This window comes from Cheilinus undulatus, linkage group 15, assembly GCF_018320785.1.
Source record: "Cheilinus undulatus linkage group 15, ASM1832078v1, whole genome shotgun sequence".
In the NCBI taxonomy this organism is placed as follows: Eukaryota; Metazoa; Chordata; class Actinopteri; order Labriformes; family Labridae; genus Cheilinus; species Cheilinus undulatus.
This window is the reverse complement of record NC_054879.1, coordinates 28962069-28981360: the sequence shown is the minus strand read 5'-3', so window position 1 is coordinate 28981360 and position 19292 is coordinate 28962069. Positions and strand designations below refer to the sequence as shown.

General features: G+C 39.5%; 2 protein-coding genes across 11 annotated transcripts in view; one reads left to right on the top strand and one right to left on the bottom strand.

Annotated features, from left to right (window-relative positions):
- Window positions 1-5096, top strand: part of neb (nebulin) — a 98051-nt gene extending 92955 nt beyond the window's left edge. For 9 of the 10 annotated variants that reach the window (XM_041806447.1, XM_041806449.1, XM_041806457.1 and 6 more), the window contains 7 exons: window positions 956-1048; window positions 1498-1605; window positions 1751-1937; window positions 2420-2512; window positions 3411-3551; window positions 3704-3807; window positions 4271-5096. In XM_041806447.1, the coding sequence (XP_041662381.1) occupies window positions 956-1048; window positions 1498-1605; window positions 1751-1937; window positions 2420-2512; window positions 3411-3551; window positions 3704-3807; window positions 4271-4444 (900 nt within the window). In that variant the 3' untranslated portion in view covers window positions 4445-5096. The remainder of the gene's footprint in view (window positions 1-955; window positions 1049-1497; window positions 1606-1750; window positions 1938-2419; window positions 2513-3410; window positions 3552-3703; window positions 3808-4270) is intronic. The other variant, XM_041806456.1, reaches the window with a different exon arrangement.
- Window positions 5097-5939: 843 nt separating this feature from the next.
- Window positions 5940-19292, bottom strand: part of LOC121522646 (TBC1 domain family member 8) — a 40661-nt gene continuing 27308 nt past the window's right edge. The window contains exons 11-20 of the mRNA XM_041807203.1: window positions 18415-18532; window positions 16209-16494; window positions 14218-14359; window positions 13933-14031; window positions 13705-13773; window positions 13051-13321; window positions 12188-12253; window positions 12009-12095; window positions 11767-11876; window positions 5940-9421 (exon numbers count right to left, since the gene is read on the bottom strand). Coding sequence (XP_041663137.1) covers window positions 9038-9421; window positions 11767-11876; window positions 12009-12095; window positions 12188-12253; window positions 13051-13321; window positions 13705-13773; window positions 13933-14031; window positions 14218-14359; window positions 16209-16494; window positions 18415-18532 — 1632 coding nt within the window. The 3' untranslated portion in view covers window positions 5940-9037. The remainder of the gene's footprint in view (window positions 9422-11766; window positions 11877-12008; window positions 12096-12187; window positions 12254-13050; window positions 13322-13704; window positions 13774-13932; window positions 14032-14217; window positions 14360-16208; window positions 16495-18414; window positions 18533-19292) is intronic.

Below are 19292 nucleotides of genomic sequence, written 5' to 3'. Positions count from 1 at the left end.
TAAAGGATGTGATTAATCACAATTAACTACAAAAACTCAGAGATTAATCCAAAACCAAATAATAAAACTTGTTACAGCCCATAAAGGATGTGACAGACAGAACCTTTGTCCAATCATCTTTAGAGATTCTTTATGAAAGTTTTTGCCCTTCTAAAACACTGTCCATAGGGGTGTTGCCCCAATGGATGTGAAATATATCACATGCCATGGAAATGCATAAGTTTTTTGGGTGTGTCTCGTTACTAGGAGGAAAATCTCTGTGTACCCTTATCAATTCACCCTACCTGTCCATCCCAACAAGCTATGGAACCTGCAAATCATAAGGGTAGTGCTAAGTGATTGGAGCTGAAGATGTTATTGAGACTGAGCCAAAGTTTCAGAATTTTCCTGTGCAATACCAAACATTAAACTACTTAAACCATATCCCTGCCAGCTTTAGCAATGCTTTGAAAAAAAGTCATCATCTGAAAGTGACCTTTACACACTTATTACCATTTCCTCATCATCTAAAAGCTCATGTGCTGTTACTTGGATTTTTTTTTTTTTTTTTTGCATATCTATAAAATAACTGCAAACTCCAGTAAAAGCATTCCTCCTTTAAAACGTATCAACTTTTTGCATTAAAATAAGATGCATTTGTGTTTCTCAGTAGCTAACTTGTCTTGTCCCCATGAAACTTGGCTGTTGACTTGGCAGCCCTTTAGGAAAGACAGAACTTGCATCGTAAATGACAACTCAACAAATGAGGACTCATTGGAAAGGCCTGGATCTGCTTTAAATGTCCCAGCAGGTTTCACACCAGTAACTTCAATGGTTTTAGAAATAAACTTTGACATTTATGCTACCAACAGAGGACAAAAACGAATTGCTGGGTCTCGCGAGGCTATAGGCATGTGGTCTGTGTTCAGTTCAGTGTCTGACTGGCCCCTCTGGGTGCTGTGCTTCTGTCCTGTAGGTGTTGTATAAAGACAGTTCAATCAAAGGAACTCCTGTGGTCTTTACTCCAGAGATGGAACGAGTCAAAAGGAACCAAGAAAACATTAGCTCGGTACCTTCAGAACAACCAGACATGTTCTTCCTCTACCCCTGGTTAACCCTCTCCTAACTGAGTTGTCCCCTGGCTCTGGTTAATTGTATTAATTCTCCCCACTGCGCACTATCTCTTTTTTAAATGTTTTTAACACCACCAGCTGTGGTATCATCTCTGCTAACCTCTCCTGTTGTTGAAACTACTCTGAAGTAGAACTACTACTGAAGATTTTGGAGATGATCCCATTTGATTTAATACTTCTTGGTAGAAATCCCTCCCTGCTAGTTCATGTGTCTGAATAATCCCAGCTCCTCCTGTCAGCAGCTGTGTCTGTCCTCTTACCTGTAGCCACACCCTTTGTGCTGTGGATGCTAACGACTGCTTTATAATGGCTTTATTCTTAAACCATGTCAGACCCTCACTGTGTTCCTTCTGTTTCTCCTTCATTCCGTCTCACTTTCCAACAGGTGCTGTACTCTGACAGTTTCCGTAAGCAGGTTCAGGGCAAGGCCGCCTTCGTCCTGGACACACCTGAGATGAGGCGCGTCAGGGAGACCCAGCGTATCATTTCTGGGGTAAGACTTTGTCATTTTTTAAGCTGTCAATACAAACACCATGATTCACATATGTATTTCTCCCCTAGATTCTCTGAGGTAGTGAAATTTTAATCCATGTTCCTGGCATGTATAAACTGCTCTTATCATGACCTGTCCTCTCCAGGTGAGATACCACGAGGACTTTGAGAAGAGCAAGGGCAGCTTCACTCCCACCACCTCTGACCCGGTGACCGAACGCGTGAAGAAGGTCACTCAGGACTACAGCGACATCAGTTACCGTGGCATCCAGAGACGTGTGGTGGAGATGGAGAGGAGACGTGCCATCGAGCACGACCAGGAGACCATCACTGGTACGCTTATAAGAAGTGACAGATTCTGTAGTTTTATCCCTCTCAGGTTGTTGACACACAACCAGCAGAAATCAGATCAAGGCATGAAATACAGCATAGAGTTTACATAAAAGCTTTAAAATAAAATGAGGAAAGCTAAAGAAAATTAGAGGCAGAAAAATAAAGGTGAGAAAACTGACCAAAAGAAGGAGGAGACTGTGAAAGACACTTCAGAGTGAGGGCTGCTGCCTGCAAAGAAGCAGTGCTTGAGTGGTTGGGGGTCAATGCCTTGCTTGGCAGTACTTAAGAAGTGGCCTAGCACCTCTGCAGATAACAAAGCAATCAACTGGAAACCCTCTGGTCCCCAATCCAAGTCCTTACAGACTTTTTAAACTGATTTAAGGGTTAGTTAATGAACTTCTGCACTGTTAAAGATGACCATCATCAAGATAACAGAGGCGTTAGTTGCTTGACCAATCTGTTGATTGAACTTTTTCCTTCAGATCTGCGTGTGTGGCGTACAAATCCCGGCTCTGTGTTTGACTATGACCCTGCTGAGGACAACATCCAGTCCAGGAGTCTGCACATGATGTCAGGTAAGATAAAAAACATGAAAAGGATCTTGACCCAAGAAGCAATTTCTTAATAATAAGGTAGCTGTCCCAAAAAATCCCAACATATTGACAATTTTTCCCTGGGATGAGATTGTTATTTTCTTAATAAATATTGGGCAGAGTATAGTTGCTGAGCTAATAGATCAGTGGAGAAGTAAGCCAATTTTCTTATCTGCATACAGTGCTTAACAAATTTATTAGACCACCCTAACCCTAACAAAAGTAAGGTTTATGCCACAGCTGCCCTAAATTAACAGCATTAGTAATTACCAAAATCATGTTTATCTTTCTGCAATGGTTAATACACCAATATGTAGAAGCTCTTTAACCAAAATGATACTTTTAATGCTAAAATATAATTACTATTGTTATCCATGAATTTTCAAATTTACTGATTTACAAAAAACTGAAAAAATTGTAAAGCACATTAATAATTCTTGATTAAATATTGATCAAATTATAGCTATTTACTCGCATTCCTGAACAGAAAAATTAGTCTTAGTGGTTGAATGTTATGCTTGATTAATTTCTGACTTCTCAGAGAAGCCTAGTGAGCCGGCTCAAATTTGGGTGAATTCAGTTTGAAATCCCTCATTCCTGTTCAAAATGGTAAAACGTGGAGAGCTCACTGAAAATGAAAGAGTCTGCATTAAAGCACTTCATGATGCTGGATGGTCTTTGAGACAAATATGACAGGTGGTCTAATAAATTTGTTAAGCACTGTATGTAAAATTTGTCTTCCTTTTGAAACCCATGGAGTTTCCATCAGAAAGAATGCATTTTTGCATTGTCGTCACATATCACAGAAGCTACATCCACTGCATTGAGGTTTTTGGTTAAAACTTTTTCTCAACTATTCCCATCCTCCTCTTTGGGACAGTTCAAGCTCAGCGTCGCAGCAAGGAGCATTCTCGCTCCACCAGCGCCCTGAGCGGCCTGGCCGATGAAAAGTCTGAGGTTTCCCAGGACGCCGACCACCACATGTCCCTCTACAGCAATGGCTTCATGGCCTCCTCTATGGGTAATGATCCACAGACATCATGACAAATATAAGCATGTCAGAACTACTTAAACCAAATGTCCTGCATGTGAGGCTTAGCATCTACACAATGTAGTGTAAGCATATCAGTAATGCTTAATCTGTTGTTTCCTGTTATGTTGTAACTTCTACAGGCTACCAGACTGCTAAGACTGTTGAACTGCAGCAGAGATCTTCATCTGTGGCTACTCAGCAGACCACTGTCTCCTCTATCCCCTCACACCCCTCTACCACCGGAGTAAGTTTTCCCCATGAACATCTAAATTCTCACTTTGTTGCATTTATGTACACCTCAGCTACTTATAATGGAAGCTAATCTCATGAAGCATTAGAGTAACTAAAGTCCCTTTAGCTGCATTATCAACACAAACCAGAAGTTTCTCTCAGGAGATTTCACTTTAGATCAAAACAAGGATGAAATCAAAAAGCAAATCTGGGCAGAATTATTCCATTATGTCAGGGCACCTGGTATACAGAAGCTGTTGTCCTTAAAGCAGGTGCCTGCAGCTCCTTTCCTGTTTGTCATCTCCTAATCTCGCTCTCCCTTGTTGTCAAATCTGTCTACTTTCCCATGCTCTAATAAAAGCATCAAACCCCAAAAAATATCTTCAGCCCCTCTCCTTAAACTCTCTCTCAAACCCCCCTCTGATAAGCTGCTTAACCACACTGACTTGCCTCTTTCCCTCTTTTCAACTCTGCAGAAAACTGTGCGTGCCATGTACGACTACATGGCAGCCGACAGCGACGAGGTTTCCTTCAAAGATGGCGACGTCATCGTAAATGTGCAGTCTATTGACGAGGGCTGGATGTACGGTACCGTGCAGCGCACTGGGAAGACCGGCATGCTGCCCGCCAACTATGTTGAAGCAATCTAAAGACAGAGCCCGCCCATCGTCCCTCCAGAGTGGGCGAGATGCATCCACAAAGAAAACTGATTACATCTGTGGCTTAGTGCAATGTGTAGCTTTTAGCTCCTATCTGTATTTGAATTGTGTTGTTGTTCTTGTTTGGTCTGTTCTCATTCATATGCTGCTGCTCCTGTTGCCTGTGGATGTGACATAAACATCATGACGTGACTCATATAAATGCTTCTAATTATACATACTATAAGCGAAGGACTATTTATATGGTTTTAAGACTACATGGGAAAAAAATACTTACTAACAAACATCCTGGCCCATTACTGTGTAAATTTTAAAATACTTCTATAAATATACATATATAAATAAATCCATTACCCAGATCCTTATGAAAACAAAGGGCTCAAGTAGTTCTAGCTCTACAGTTAAGCTTTTAAAATTTTACAGGGAGAAAAGTGATGAAGTAATGAAACTAAAGGAGTCAGTTACCATCTACCTCCTACTTCTAAAGAGTTGTACCAGACGAGCCTCAGTCTTCCCTCCTTGATACTGAAGGCTAACCTCTAATAAATGTGTGTTTTTTGTGTCTTCAGATTATGTAGGTCCTGGAGTGAATCACATCCTCTACCTTTAATCAGTAGCTAATAAAGCACACCAAGCGCCTGCAGCTCTCTGCTTCCTGAGTTTCATTCTCTACCTTCCCTTTGAGCATCTTCTTCCATGCATGTTTTTTTTTTATTTTTTTCCCCAGATACCCTTTCTAAGTCTTTTTGAATCAAGTCTTATTGTCTTCATTTCACTTTAAAAACTGAGGCAGCTCAGTAGACAACTCAATTCATCTGCATCTTGTGTTATCAATACTGTTCCTGTATTGCCTTTTCAATCCATAGCAAGTTCCTTTCTGTTCATGACTGAATTCAGGTGTTTCAATCAGACCTGTTGCCACAGGTGTCTAAAATCAAGCACATAGTAAAGTCTCCATCTGCAAACATGTGTGATACAAAATGGGTCGTTCTGAAAAGCTCAGTGACTTTAAGTGTGGTACTGTGATGGATGTCCCCTTTGCAATAAGACAGTTTGTGAAATTTCATCCCTGATGAATATTCTACAGTCAACTGTAAGTGATATTAGAAAGTGGAGGCGGTTTGGAACAACAGCAACTCAAACACTAAGTAGAAGACAATGTCAAATTGCAGTTAACTGTTAAGGTGAATGGTGAGTCAAAGTCCCACACATTCTGCTGATTCCACAGCTGAAGAGTTCTGAACCTCCACTGGCATTAATGTAAACACTAAAACTTTGCAGCAGGAGCTTCATGAACTGGGTTTCCATGGCTGAGCAGACGATGCAAGCCTCACATTAGCAAATCCAATGCCAGGCATCAGATGGAGCAATGTAAAGCAGTTGTTCTGGACCCAAAAGTGAGCCGCGGACCTTTTTCCAATGGGTCACTGTTGTGTGCCAGGAAGTAAAAAAAAAAAAAAAAAAAAAAAAAAAAAAAGTTCAACAGTCTATGAAGCACTTTAATTTTTTCTGTAGTTTTTACGTTTGTGATAGCAGAAAGACAACAAAAAGAGCTTGACGGATTTTTTTCTGAATTACTGAGTAATTTTCAGTTTACCTGAAATCTTTGAGGAATTTACCCTGTATACATATTTGGGAAATTTTAAATAATTTCCCCTCAATTTTGGGGAGTTTTCTGTTGGCATCCCAGAAACTTTTGGTAATACTATCTGGGATTGTTCCAGTAAATCTAAAGAAAAATCACAAGGAACCACATTTTTTTTTTTAATTTTCAACAGTAATTACTAGGATTTAGAATTATTAGGACTGTCTGAGGTTCAAACACCACAATGCTTATTAAGGAGCTGGTAGTGGGTCCTGAGGTAAGACCACTTGAGAATAACTGGTCTAAAGCACACTATCACTGGACTGTGGAGCAGTGGAAATGTGTCCTGAGGAGTGATGAATCACGCTTCTCTGTTTGGCAATCAGATGGACGAGTCTGGCAGATGCCATGAGAATGTTACCTGTCTGACTGCATTGTGCCGACTGTGAAGTTTGGTGGAGGAGGGATAATGGTATGGGGCTGCTTTTCAGGGTTCATCTAGGCCCCTTATCTCCAGTGACGGTCAATCTTAATGCTTTAGTGTACCAAGACTTTTTAGACAATGCTATGCTTCTAACTTTGTGGCAACAGTTTTGGAAGGGCCCCTTTCTATAGTTTCTTTTTCCATATTATGTATTCTTGAATAAAACTGTTTAAATGCAAATAGTGGATTTCAAAATGTGACCAACACAAGGAGATTAATCCCAATGAACCATTCTTTGATTATCTGGATTATTTTTTAAGCTGTGACAGCCCTAAAAAAGCACATTAATTTAAATACTTCACTTTTGTTCCTTGTCACTTCATGTGTTGGAATGACAGATCTAGGACTTCCTCTATCATGCATGAGGCTTTCCGTTCATTTTGTTCAAACATTTACTCATGTTGAGGAGCACAGTAAATTGCATGATTACTATTATAGATGAACCAATGCATCGGTTCAGCATCTATAACAGCAGTAGCAGCACTATTGACATACATCGGCACATCTGTAAATAAAGGGTCACGAACTGATGCCAGTAACAGATTTTGATCAGTTTTGAAATATCAATTAAAAGCTGGCATCTAGACCACGTCCAACTACTCATTAATGTAAAACTTTTCCAAATGACACCTAATTAAATTATAACAAAAATAGAGGTTATGGCTGACTGTCATTTTAGGCATTAATAAGACAAGTTAATCAGAGAAGCAGTGTCTTTCAGCAGTTTTTATTCATAAAAACAATTCCAGCAGTGTTCTCCTGTGTTTGCTCCTTTGTGCATCTGTTTCAGATCACTACATATTATCCAGTGATTTAAAAAAAAAAAAAAAAAAAAGTTTAAAAAATATTTTGAGGTGCGAGTGTAAAGAAATTTTATATCAGATAAATAAAAATTATAAAGTCAATTAAACAAAGAACACTGAATGCAGCTAATTTAACAAGAATTTAAAAATGAAATAAAATAAAACAGGTGGCCAGGTTGTGAAAATCTCTGTTGTAATTTTCAGTCTCCAGGAGGAAACGTCAGCTCAGAATTCATTTATCTACAAATTAATGAACATTTATAACCTGGTCAAAAGTTGTTAAACTTCTATTATCAACTAGTTTACATTTTTAATCACAGATTAAATGCTTTGGTTTTTCGACTTTTTACACAAAAATAAGTACCATTCAGTGATTAGTTTTAGGTCAATGTAAATGCTAAATTTTCAGAGAAATTTACTTTACTACTTGCTTTGTTATAATTTGGTAACTACAAAGTCACCTTCTTTTTTAATATTCATGTCATCTCTTTATGACTCTCTAAACTCCTTCATAATGTTTAAGTTTCCAAAGGCACTGAAAATCTTATAATAGGAAGTAAAGGGTGTAGAGGAATGATTAACCAAGTTGTAATGTACATGGTTGAAAAATGAAGCCAGTGCAAAAAACACTTCAGTTATTAAAGAGTCTGGTTGAAGCTGGCTGCAAAAGCATTAGAAGTCCCAAAGACACCCCATGTTAAATTCCTGATTTTTACACTAGAAATAAACATGTTTACACCAAGTTACAAGGTGGTTTTGGTTGTCACAGTAAATGTCTTCATGTGAACATACTGTCCAGGGGAGTGATTTTTTTTTCTTACCTATCCGTTTTTAAACAAGGATATCAAGTTCTGCATTATCAGAAGCATAACTGCACCCTGGCTCGATATATATATATATAAACCAGTCATTTTTGATCTTTTAAAACATGATTTCTTAGTTAAAAGTTATATCTATGATTCTTTATTGTGATTCACCTTTTGCAGCCAACCTGCAGTCCCTCCTGGGCCCACAGCCCACACTTTTGGACGCACAGCTCTGTGAGTCAAGAGCCCAAATCTCCCACTTTGTGTGAAACTAAAGTTGGTCTTGATCTCATTTCAAAAGGAGACACGTTTAGCTTTATCAGTCACTTCACTAGACGTTTTTCCAAATGTTAACTAGAATTGATTCACCGAAGATGTTTCACAGCCTAGCCACTTAAAAGTTAATCAAATCAAGGTCTTGAGCTGATCTTTAAAGGGTTAGTTAATGATTTATTAACCTTATGATCAGTAATGAATGCTTCATAAGGGTTTCCTTATTAGAAAGTGCTGTGACTCAAACCTCAGGCAGTCTCTGGTGACATAAGAAGGCAATATCATCCTTTTGCAACATTTCTACAGGCCTTTAGCACAAAATTAGTCATGCTGACATTCCTAAATCTGCAGGCTGATTCCAGTGAGTCAACCAGTCCACAATCTGCTGTGGATACTTGAAGATTAACATCATATCTTTTTGGCTCAAAATGTTTTGCATAAGCTCCCTTCTGTTGTCAGTGTTGAGCTAAAGTAGTTCAGGAGTTGCCAGTGCAGTGATGCCATAGATACAGTAAACATCCGTGGTATTTTAAGGCTTTTACCATCTGGATTCAAAGCTGCTGCCTCCTTTCACATCTTCTCAAATGATACTGTGGTTTTCTTCATATGAACTTTGGTGGTTTCACACTTCAGTCATCTGGTCCCTTGCTGCAGAGAGAGTAAACCGGCCCGCTGGTGATACTGTTTCTCTTTAGCCTCTGAGATTTTCACAGTCAGATCCACGGGCTTCTCAAAGAAGTTCACCAGCGCCTGTTCAGTCAGCAGAGACGCCAGAATCTGAGCGAAGCTGATCGTCCAATCTGTCTCTGACGTCTTATCCACCCCGCCATCCTCAGCAGAAACATCTGAGGGTTTAGTTTCTGTCACCTCAGACTGCGAGCTGTTTGCTCGATGACCTGCCTCGCCGATCTGCAGCACCAGACTTGTTACCGTGGCGATGGCCTGGAAGAGGTCGTTCTCCTCCGTGTCTCCGTGGAACATGCTGTAGAGAGTTTTACAGAACTGGATGAACTCTCGCTGTGAAGGAAAAGAATAAATAGTTTTAAATCAATGTTAAATCACAGTACAACTGTCCATCTCCACCTCGATGCAGCTGGAAATAAAATACTTAATTATAATTATCAATAGTTTCAGGAAAACTAAAACACATGGTCTAAATCACACAAAAACATGGACAACTTTGAAGTTTTTGTGCAATTTTTGTTGAATTTATTCCTCTCCACACACATTTCTTAAAAAAAAAAAAAAAGTAGTTTTTGTTAAAACTTAGGTACTTTTTGATAAAATTGATCGTTTGAACAAAAATTACTGCAACAGTTAAAAACACATGGTATCCCAAAGTTTCAAAATATCAAATGTTTTACTGACCTATTATGAGAACAGATTCTAATCAATTTCTTTTTTATTAATTTATCAACCTGTTCCTTATGCTCTTGTATGAACACTTACAGCTGGTTATTGCACCATATCCTTTTACTAATTAATGCAGACCTTAAAGTACAACCCAATTTCAAAAACTTGGGGCACTTCGGTGTGAAAAATGTAAATAAAACCAAAAGCAATGATTTCTAAATCTCATTAACCAATATTATATTCACAATAGAACATGAGCATCATCAGTTGTTGAAACTCAGACATTTTACCATTTTATTAAAGTTTTTGCTCATTTTGAATTTGATGGCAACAACACATCTTAAAAAAGTAGGGAAAGGGCAAAAAAGGAAAAGTAAGTGGTACTAATGAAAAACAGCTAGAGGAACATGTTGCAGCTAGTTAGGTTAATTGGCAACAGATCAGTGAAATGACTGGGTATGAAAGGAGCATTTGGTACTCGTGGTATCACGAATCTCTCAGAAATACTGATGGGCAGAGGTTCACCGATTTGCAAAATAACTAAAAATTGTGGAACAACTTCAGAATTGAAAAATATTGGCTTATGAGTTTCGCAAATAAATGAATTCTGTTTTAATTTACATTTTACATAGCACCACATTTTCTTGGGAATTGGAGTTGTACCGTAAATAACTATCACTATGTTCACAAAAATTTAACAGTTCCCTTTAAAATGTATTTAGAGTAACCTGGCATGCTCATACACAGCATTTGGGAAAGGGCAGAGCCTTTGAAAAAAAACTCGGAGTGTGATTGGTTGAGCGTTCTGTCTGTAACATCTTTATGGGCCAATCAGAGCAACAAAACACGTGACATACCGCTATTAAGCTGCGCCCCCATAGACAATGTGTGCCCCTACCAAAGACTAAACTCCATAGGGAACTGCATAACGCGAACCATGGTGACTGTTAACATGTCAGTACACGACTTTTGTTGTTTTTGAAAGGAAAACAACTCAACGCTGTTCTTTGTTCTTCTTTTATTAAGAAATTTCATCAAGTTCTGATAAAACTGGCATCCATGCTAATGTCTTCCGCCATAATTGCACCGGTCTCTTGTTGCTGCTTGCTTATGTCATGACTCCGCCGCACCAGAAAGTACTGCCCCTCGTTGCTGATTGGTCCTGTCACTTTCTAACCAGGCCTAAACGGTTTAGACGGGAACTTTGCAAGATGGATTCACCAGTGAGAAACACACAAATGGGCATATCCATCTGCTTTGCAACGTTATATTTAAAGTTAATAGCTGAAAATTTCTGCCGCTTCTTTAGGCTATACAGGATACTTCTGTACCAAAAATTGTGTTTACAACAATTCAGTAGCATAAACAATAATGACTGAAAAAAGCAAAGAAAAACAACTTTAATTAAGTGTAGAAAACACTTCTGATGGCTGCTATAATGATAAATGAGTGTTTCCAGTGATGAGATGCAGTTATTCCCAAATGTGAAGAAGGAAACATGGATACCAAAAAAGTATGTGATGAACAGCAGGTTGCTGTTTCCATGCAAAAAGAAAAAAGAAATCTAGATTAAAGTTTCGTGAATGTGGGTAATTTTTTGAACCTATTGAGGAAGGATGGAGGTTAATGTTAACCGTCTCCAAAAAAGGATATATGTTGATAAGAACCAGAGTGTACATGAGTTTGCTCCTTTTAATGGAGTAAAGTTAATTTACAATTAAAATGCTGACCGTTTTTCAACACAGAAGTCCGCACTTTTGTTTATCCAGGCTAGTTGTTATTTTTGCATGTTTGCACAATTGCAAGATTGATTTGATTGTAAGATTGAGATTTTTTTTTATAGAACAGTGTTAGCAAACAGACTTAAGTTGTCTCACCTGAATTTGAAGCAATATTTATCATGTATAAACAATCCCTAAGTGTTGTAATAAGGGAAGCAGATTTTAAAGAAGGCCAGCATTCTGTAGTTTGTAGTTCAACACCAGTGTAGAACCGCGTGTTTCCAGTACCTGGTTCATGAGTGGTAGAGGTTTCTCCACATCTTTCTCCCTCTCTTTGACCAAATCCTGCAACATCTGCTTCAGCTGCTCCTGATAGTCCTTTACTTCTCCTTCAACTTCTGTAAGAACAATCAGCAGATTCAGTAAGACGATATTCAACCAGAAACATAAAAATATATCTACATACATTAATGTAAACCTGCAAAAAATGTTGTAAGTCTTGCAATTTTTATGAGTGAGTTTAGACTGACCAGAAGGCAGATTAACATAGAGAGGTCTGTTTGTGGACAGCAGGGGGCTCTTCATCAGAGAGGGGTCATCTTCACTTTCTGTCAGAGCTGCAGACACAAACACATTAAGGTTCAATTATCATAGACTGAGTTTAGCTTTAAACTCTCTAAACTCTCATTTTATTAACAGGATGACTAACCTGGTGGGATGTGCAGTCGATACAACAACCTTATCTTCTCATTCAGCTCTTCACAGTAAAACGTGTCTGACAGAGAGAGAACAAGGGCTAAATAAATGAAACATCCTCTCCTGAATCCACCTCCAAACAATTCTCTATGTTGATTTATAGCAGCCTTGTACTTGTTTTTTTCAGTATATAGAACAGTTTGTTTGCAGTTCTTTTATCACACAGATAAAGAAGTAATGCATCTGTGATTTACATTTGGTCTGGTTTTGTTCGATCAGAAACTATAACTTCATCCAAAAAAGGAAATTTACTGTAATAGAGACAAGGGTTTTGAAGAAAGAACTGTCTGGCTTTTGTGCTTCTTGTGGATTATAACTAAATTAATCCAAGGAATGCAGTTGTTGGAGTCCTTTTTATTTTTCCTATCTTAGATCTGTTGCTCTATTGTTTAATGAGAATGTTCACCCAAGTTTGAAGATATGTTCCCAGTATTTGTTTCCAATGAAGCAAACAACTTAAAAAAAAACAAAAACAAACCCAGATTGAAATATTGAGATGATTTGAGGATTTTTCTATCATCAACATCAGTTCTTAAAACATGTGTTTGACTTTTCTCCTCTCCTAGAAGTGTGCGCCAGTCTTACGTTGATTTGATTATTAAGCATTAACTTCAAGGCACTAAAGTGCTGAGGTGAAGAGAGAGCTTAAGGATATTTTGACAAGTTTAATAAGGTTTAAATTTTAGATCTAGGATTAAGACAGCTTTGCTGCCACTTGTTGACACAAAAACCCCAAAATACTCTTTAAGACCTCAGAGGATTTGTCAAACATCAACCTTAAAATCAGCTTTTTGTTCTCGTCTTCCTTTTACCTACCCAGCCAGCCAGCAAAATCCCTGAATGTAACCAGGTTGTCTTGGTCCTGGTCCAGCAGGGTGAAGGTGCGATTGGCCAGCGTGTCGGCGTGCTCGTTCGACCCTCCAGGCCACGGCACCAGCAGCCCGTACAGGCTCTTAAACTGGGGCCGATCTAGCCGGTACTGACGCTCGATAAAGGAGCGACCGGAGTCGGTGTAATGCCATGCTGCTGCCTCTGCCGCTGCTGCAGAGCTGGTGTCGCCCCAGTACAGACTGATGAAGTGCTCTGTCTGCAGGAATACAGTACAGGAGGAAGACAGAAATATGGTTAGACTGACGTTTTTTTTAAATTATTGGATAAGAAGACACAACTATGGATGCAGACTTGCATTTCATCCATGCTAGTTACTCAATATTACCATGATAACATGGGAAGTTTAGTCGTTTTCTTGAGATCTTGTCTATTTCTATGTATGTTCTGGACTTTTAAAATTTTGTAAATGTGAAATAAGTGAGTGGAGATTGCAAGAAAACACCCAGACATTACTAGTCAACACATAAAATCTGGCTTTGTAAAATGTATGGATGCATATCAACTCAGTTTTCTAGTACACAACAGATACCTTTAGTGATAAAAATCGTAATAGTTATTTAAAAAGAACTAAATAGATACCTTAAAGAGGTCGTAGACATCAGCCAAGTTCTCTGGAGAGATGGAAACATCTGGATTGATCATTCTTAGCTGCAAAGAAACAAAGAGAGGGGAGAGGTGGATGCGTGAGGGCAAAAGTTTGAGGAGGTGGCAAAAGGTTTGCAATGCTAAACTAAACTGTAAACTTTAAATTCTTTTTAGTGTGGTGTTAAAGTCAGGATGTAAAACATCATCTTCTGACTTGCTCACAGTGTTTTCCTTGATTGTGTCTTCATGAGCCTGCAGAACTTGGATTCTGTGTCGACAGCGAAGTCTCTCAATCTGCCTCACTGACAGGTCTCCAAATTTCTGATAAATGGAAATAAAAAAAGCAAAGAGTGTATGCACCAACTGGGATGACTGCATTATAAGTTAAAGAAATGATCCATCAGCTATTACAAAAAGAAGCTGTAAAATACAGCACAAAGTATGCAAGAATAATTAAGAGATTAATGAGTTAAAAGACCTTTACAATGACCTTTGTGATCCTCTTACCTCGTACGAATTGTTGATGAGGTTGGTGATGTTCGTGTGTCTCACAGCAGGAATCTCTGCATCACTGCTGCTCGTCTCTGGGGTGGTGGGTGAAGAGGGCGGAGGACAAGACAACTCTTCACTTCCAACCTGATCCAGAAAACTGCAAAAAAAAAGAAAAAACATGCAGGAGTCATTCATGAGATGCACTCTTGGCAAACCTATTCACTTTATTTACAAGTATCTATGTGAGAAATTCTGAACATAGCTTTGATGGGGGTTTTTAAACTATATTAACCAACCTTGGTTGCACATTAGTGTAGTGAGGTTCCTGGTTCATATCCTAGTAGGACAGGGGCCTTTCTGTGGGATGTGCATGTTCTCCCTGTGCTAGTATAGTACTTTGGCTTACTCCCACAGTCCAAATGCATGCTTGTTAGGTTAATTGTTGACTCTTTATTGCCCGTAGGTATGAGAGAGCTGGACTGTTTCTCTATATCAGCCCTGTGGTTCACTGGCAACTAGTCCAGGGCGTACCCTGCCTCTCATCCAACGACAGTGGGGACTGGCCCTCCCCCTCTAAGAAACCCTGAGTGGAAGAAGTGATATGGATAAAAGATGGATGATTGTACAGTACTGTGGAGAACTTTTAGGCATGTTTGGGCCAAAAATTAAGAATGAAGTAAAGCATAGATGTGGCGAGCCACCATCAGGAGGGAAGGAGGATTGACAGAACCCTTGCATATTGCCAGGGGAATGGGAAAATAATCGGTAGAAAAAATAACACAGTCCACACCTTTAAGGCGGAGTTAGGGGTGAATGTGGCAAACAAGCATGGCCTATGGTACCATCCAGGTGACTGAAGGGTTGCCACGAGCCCCTTGTCATGCTCTAGATGTCCCAAGGACCCGAAAACTGCCAGAGATTTCCAGGTGTATTACCAAGCGTGAAAAGGCCCAGAAAAAAGAAATGCTATCTTGTATCGCTATCCGCGATACAAGTCAATGTAAGAATGCTAGAAGTAGCACAATAGCTCAATTTCATCCACCGCCCAAAGGTAAGTATTTATGAATAACATTTTGATTTGAAATTGCAGGACAACATGTTTATCACTGATTTGTGTTGTAATTTACTAAACTACATTAAATGACAAGTTATCTAAGGATACAATGAAAGAGACTCTAGAAAGCAGTCATGATGTTGCAGCCATGCTTGGCCACATTTGGAAAGGCCAAAGGACATCTGTTGTGATGCCTCTATCCTGAATAACTGGTTGCAGTATACTGTCCTTTATTAAAGACCAAGATGTTAACTTTTTGCTTCTGAACTGTTCTGTCTAGTGAAAGTGTAATGAAGAATAAACTCATTCAACGGAACAGAGAAGTAAGTCTTAAGCTATATATTTCAATTAATCCATTCATTTTCTTCCACTTATCAGGGGTCAGGTCACAGTAGTATCAAGTAAAGTAACTCAATGCAGATATCTCTCTCTCCAGCAACAATTTCTAGCTCCACCTGGAGGATTTTGATATGTTCCCAGGCAACATGGAATATATAATCCCTTCTGTAAGATCTGGATCTGCCCTGGGATCTACTCCCAGCTGGATATGCCTGGACTGCTGAAAACATCCTGCTCAGATGCCTGAACCACCTCACCTGGCTCCTTTCGATGCAAATGAGCAGCAGGTCTATTCTGAGCTCCCTCCAGATGTCAGAGCCCCTCACCCTACATCTAACACTGAGCCCAGCCACTCTCCTGAGATATCTCATTTTGATTGCTTGTTTCCATGATCTCATTCTTTCGGTCACGACCCAAAGCTCATGACCACAGGGGAGGGATGGAACAAAGATGGACTGGTAAATTGAAAGCTTTGCCTTCTTGCTTAGCTCTCTCTTCATTAACAGAGCCTGGTATAATGCCTGCAGTACTGCTGATGTTGCACTGATCTGCCTATAGCTACAGTCATTTTTTAATGCTAAAACTGCAGAGCATCATCTATAAACTGATCTACCTCGTGAGAACCATAAGAGCCTGTCCGTCGTCCGTGCTTGCAGAAAGCTGTGCAGCGTTGGCCTCCAGCACAGCCAGACCCAGCTGGAAGATTGCTTTGATTCCATGGAAGAAGAAACAGTCAACCACACAGACAGCGCTTTGGAAGGGCAGCACGCTGAGGAAGAGGGTGAGGAACCACGAGAGGGAAACGGAGGAGAGGGTGGAGAGGTCAGGGACGTTTTCAGCCAGCTCAGGCAGACGCTCCCTGATGAGCTCCTCAAACACCGACTGATCCACCTGAGCTCCTACAGAGAGAGAAAGAAGTCAAAGGAAAATATGTGTTTGTGAGTCATAGTCTGAAAATCTGATTGTTTTTCATACCAAGGAATTTTATCTGATTGTGAAACAGACTAACATTAATACCGATACCTCTAAATGACCTAGAAACCTATTTTAATTATCTGATCGCCTAGGCTTGTGAAACTGCTGTTGAAACGTTATGAGAACACTGGGACTTTTCATGGTTTGACCACCAGATGGCAGTAAATGCTAGCCGTTTATTACAGCAGTGATTCTTTTCAGCCAGGCCCAGATTTGGCAGATGAAAATATATTCAAGTCCTCACATATGTGACTTCAAAATTTTTAAGCTTTAGCAACAACCATTGCTTTTAACAGATTTTTTCCCCACATGTCTGGGCTGCAGCTGTGAGACTGTCATTCTTAGTTAATTTTCAGTATCCGGCTCTGATCTGCTTTTTGTTCACATCGGGGGAACTGCAGAAATCTGACATATAACTGAATATATTTTCTTGTCTTTGTTTTAGTAGTTATGACATCTGTAGATGCTTTTTAGCCTTACATTGATTTGGACATGCACTCACAAAATGTGATATGCTTTACTATCAGTGTGGAATGGTGTCCATTGTTTTTATTTAGCCTTGCCCTATTATAACTTTTCCCCCAACCCCTCCCCACTTTGAGAATCACTGCTTTAGGGCAGCGGTTCCCAACCTTTTCCCTTGAGTCCCCCCTACTTGTATCTAAGCAAAGCTGAGCCCCTTCAAGGCACAGAAATAAAAAGGTGATACATTACTGTTTTACTGTGGGAGGGAAGTGGGAACCATAATCCTTTTAACTTCACTCACTGGCTTGATCTTACAGCACATAAATTGGTGTATGCTACAAGTGGTCAGGGAGAACCAACTGATAGAGTTTGGGCAGCAATACAATTACGAGAAGAGTGACAGAAACAACATTGAACGACAAAAGCCGACTCCTATTTGAGAGCTGGATCCTTCTTTTCATTTTTGTTGTTGTATAATAGGCATAAAAAAAACAAAAAATGAAGAACGTTTTATAAGCCAAAAGACTGACTCTTACTCAGCTGGGCCAAATGACCCCAATCTCTAAAATGAGCCTCATCATTGAGAGTGAGGATGGACAGACTGCATTCCCACTGCTAGTGGAAATGCATGAAAGATCAGGGTTTATTTTATCAAACTGAACCAAACTGTACTGAACCAAACCAGACTGCTTAGTGGGAAAGCACCATAAGTGTTGTTGTTAACCTTGACAAATGATAATGATATTGTTGTTCCAGCTAAAGTACTGGAACCAGCTTTTTAAAAGAATGAACTGAAGCTATTGCCTTTTCAGTTTGATAGTCAATTTCCCTAAAAATACGAACACAATTTCTTTTTTTCTTTTCTACAAACAACAGTGTCTACAATTAGATGTGAAAATATAGTGTTGTTGGACTGAAGTGTTGTAACACAACAAATGTGTGAAATGTGATGTTTCTGTCTGTTCTGAGGTAAAGAAATGGTTGGAAATGATAAACACTGAATAACTACAGCAATATCCTTTCAATGTTGAATCTATTTTTACACAAATTCTCAGAAAATGTTCAATGATTGAAAGAGCCTCACAAACATGTTGACATTAACAGGAGGAGGAAATTATTTCAGATGCACCTTACACGTCAGGGATAAACAGCTTCACAAACACAGGAAATAAGCCCCTTTATTCAGGGGACAGAAATAAGCCATCAGGTTGTTTGAAGTCTGAAAGGCTGAGACAAAACAACATCAGAGAGTAGACAAATCCATCGTTTACAGAAAAAAAACAGAACGTTTCTGCTTCACTACAACCTGTGTGCCTTCAAACAAGGAGCAGCTTCTGTAATAGTCTGAAATAAATGTGGAAAAAAGAGGCTTCACTTACCTATGACTCTGCGGTTGAAGTAGTCAGGTAGCATCCTCTCACAAACGGCCACCAGCAGCCAGAAAGCTTCTTCTTCTTTAGCATAAAGCAGCAGCACTGACGCCAGGATGTTCATGGACTAAAAACACACAAGAATCAGAGGGCTGGTAACAAAAATGTACACCTGATATGAAACTATTAAGATTAACTATTCACTTGTTATGTTGGATAATGACAAATGGCGCACAATGCTGTGTCACAACTTAGGATTTTGCCATTTCTGTTATGATTTGGCTAGTGACATTTGTATCTAATTGATGCAGACTTGTAGAAATTGATACATTCAAAAGAGTTCTCAAAGACAAAATGAATTACTATGATTAAGATCTTTTCTTTGAGGCTGCACGGCAGCACAGGGGTTAGCACTGTTGCCTCGCAGCAAGAAGGTCCCTGGTTCTCTTCACAGTCAGGGCCTTTCTGTTCCCCCTGTGCATCGTTTTCTCCGGGTACCCTGGCTTTCTCTCACCACCAAAACATGCTCATTAGGTTAACCGATCACTCTAAATTAGCTGTAGGTGTGAGTGTGTCTGGTTGTCTGTCTCTACATGTCAGCCCTGTGATTGACAGGTGACCAGTCCAGGATGTACCCCGCCTCTCACCCAATGACAGCTGGGATAGGCTCCAGCCTGCCGGGACCCCCAATGGGATAAGCGATATAGGAAATGGATGGATGGAACACCTTTATTTGGAAATAAGGTGCCACCCCCTTGGATGTTTTATCCTTTTTTTGGTTTTATTAATCAATCATGGTCAATTTTCCTTTTGTTTACCTCCAAAAATTGCATGCATTAATGTCAAAATTGGACGGGTTTCTACAAAGCAATTTCCGTTAAAAGACT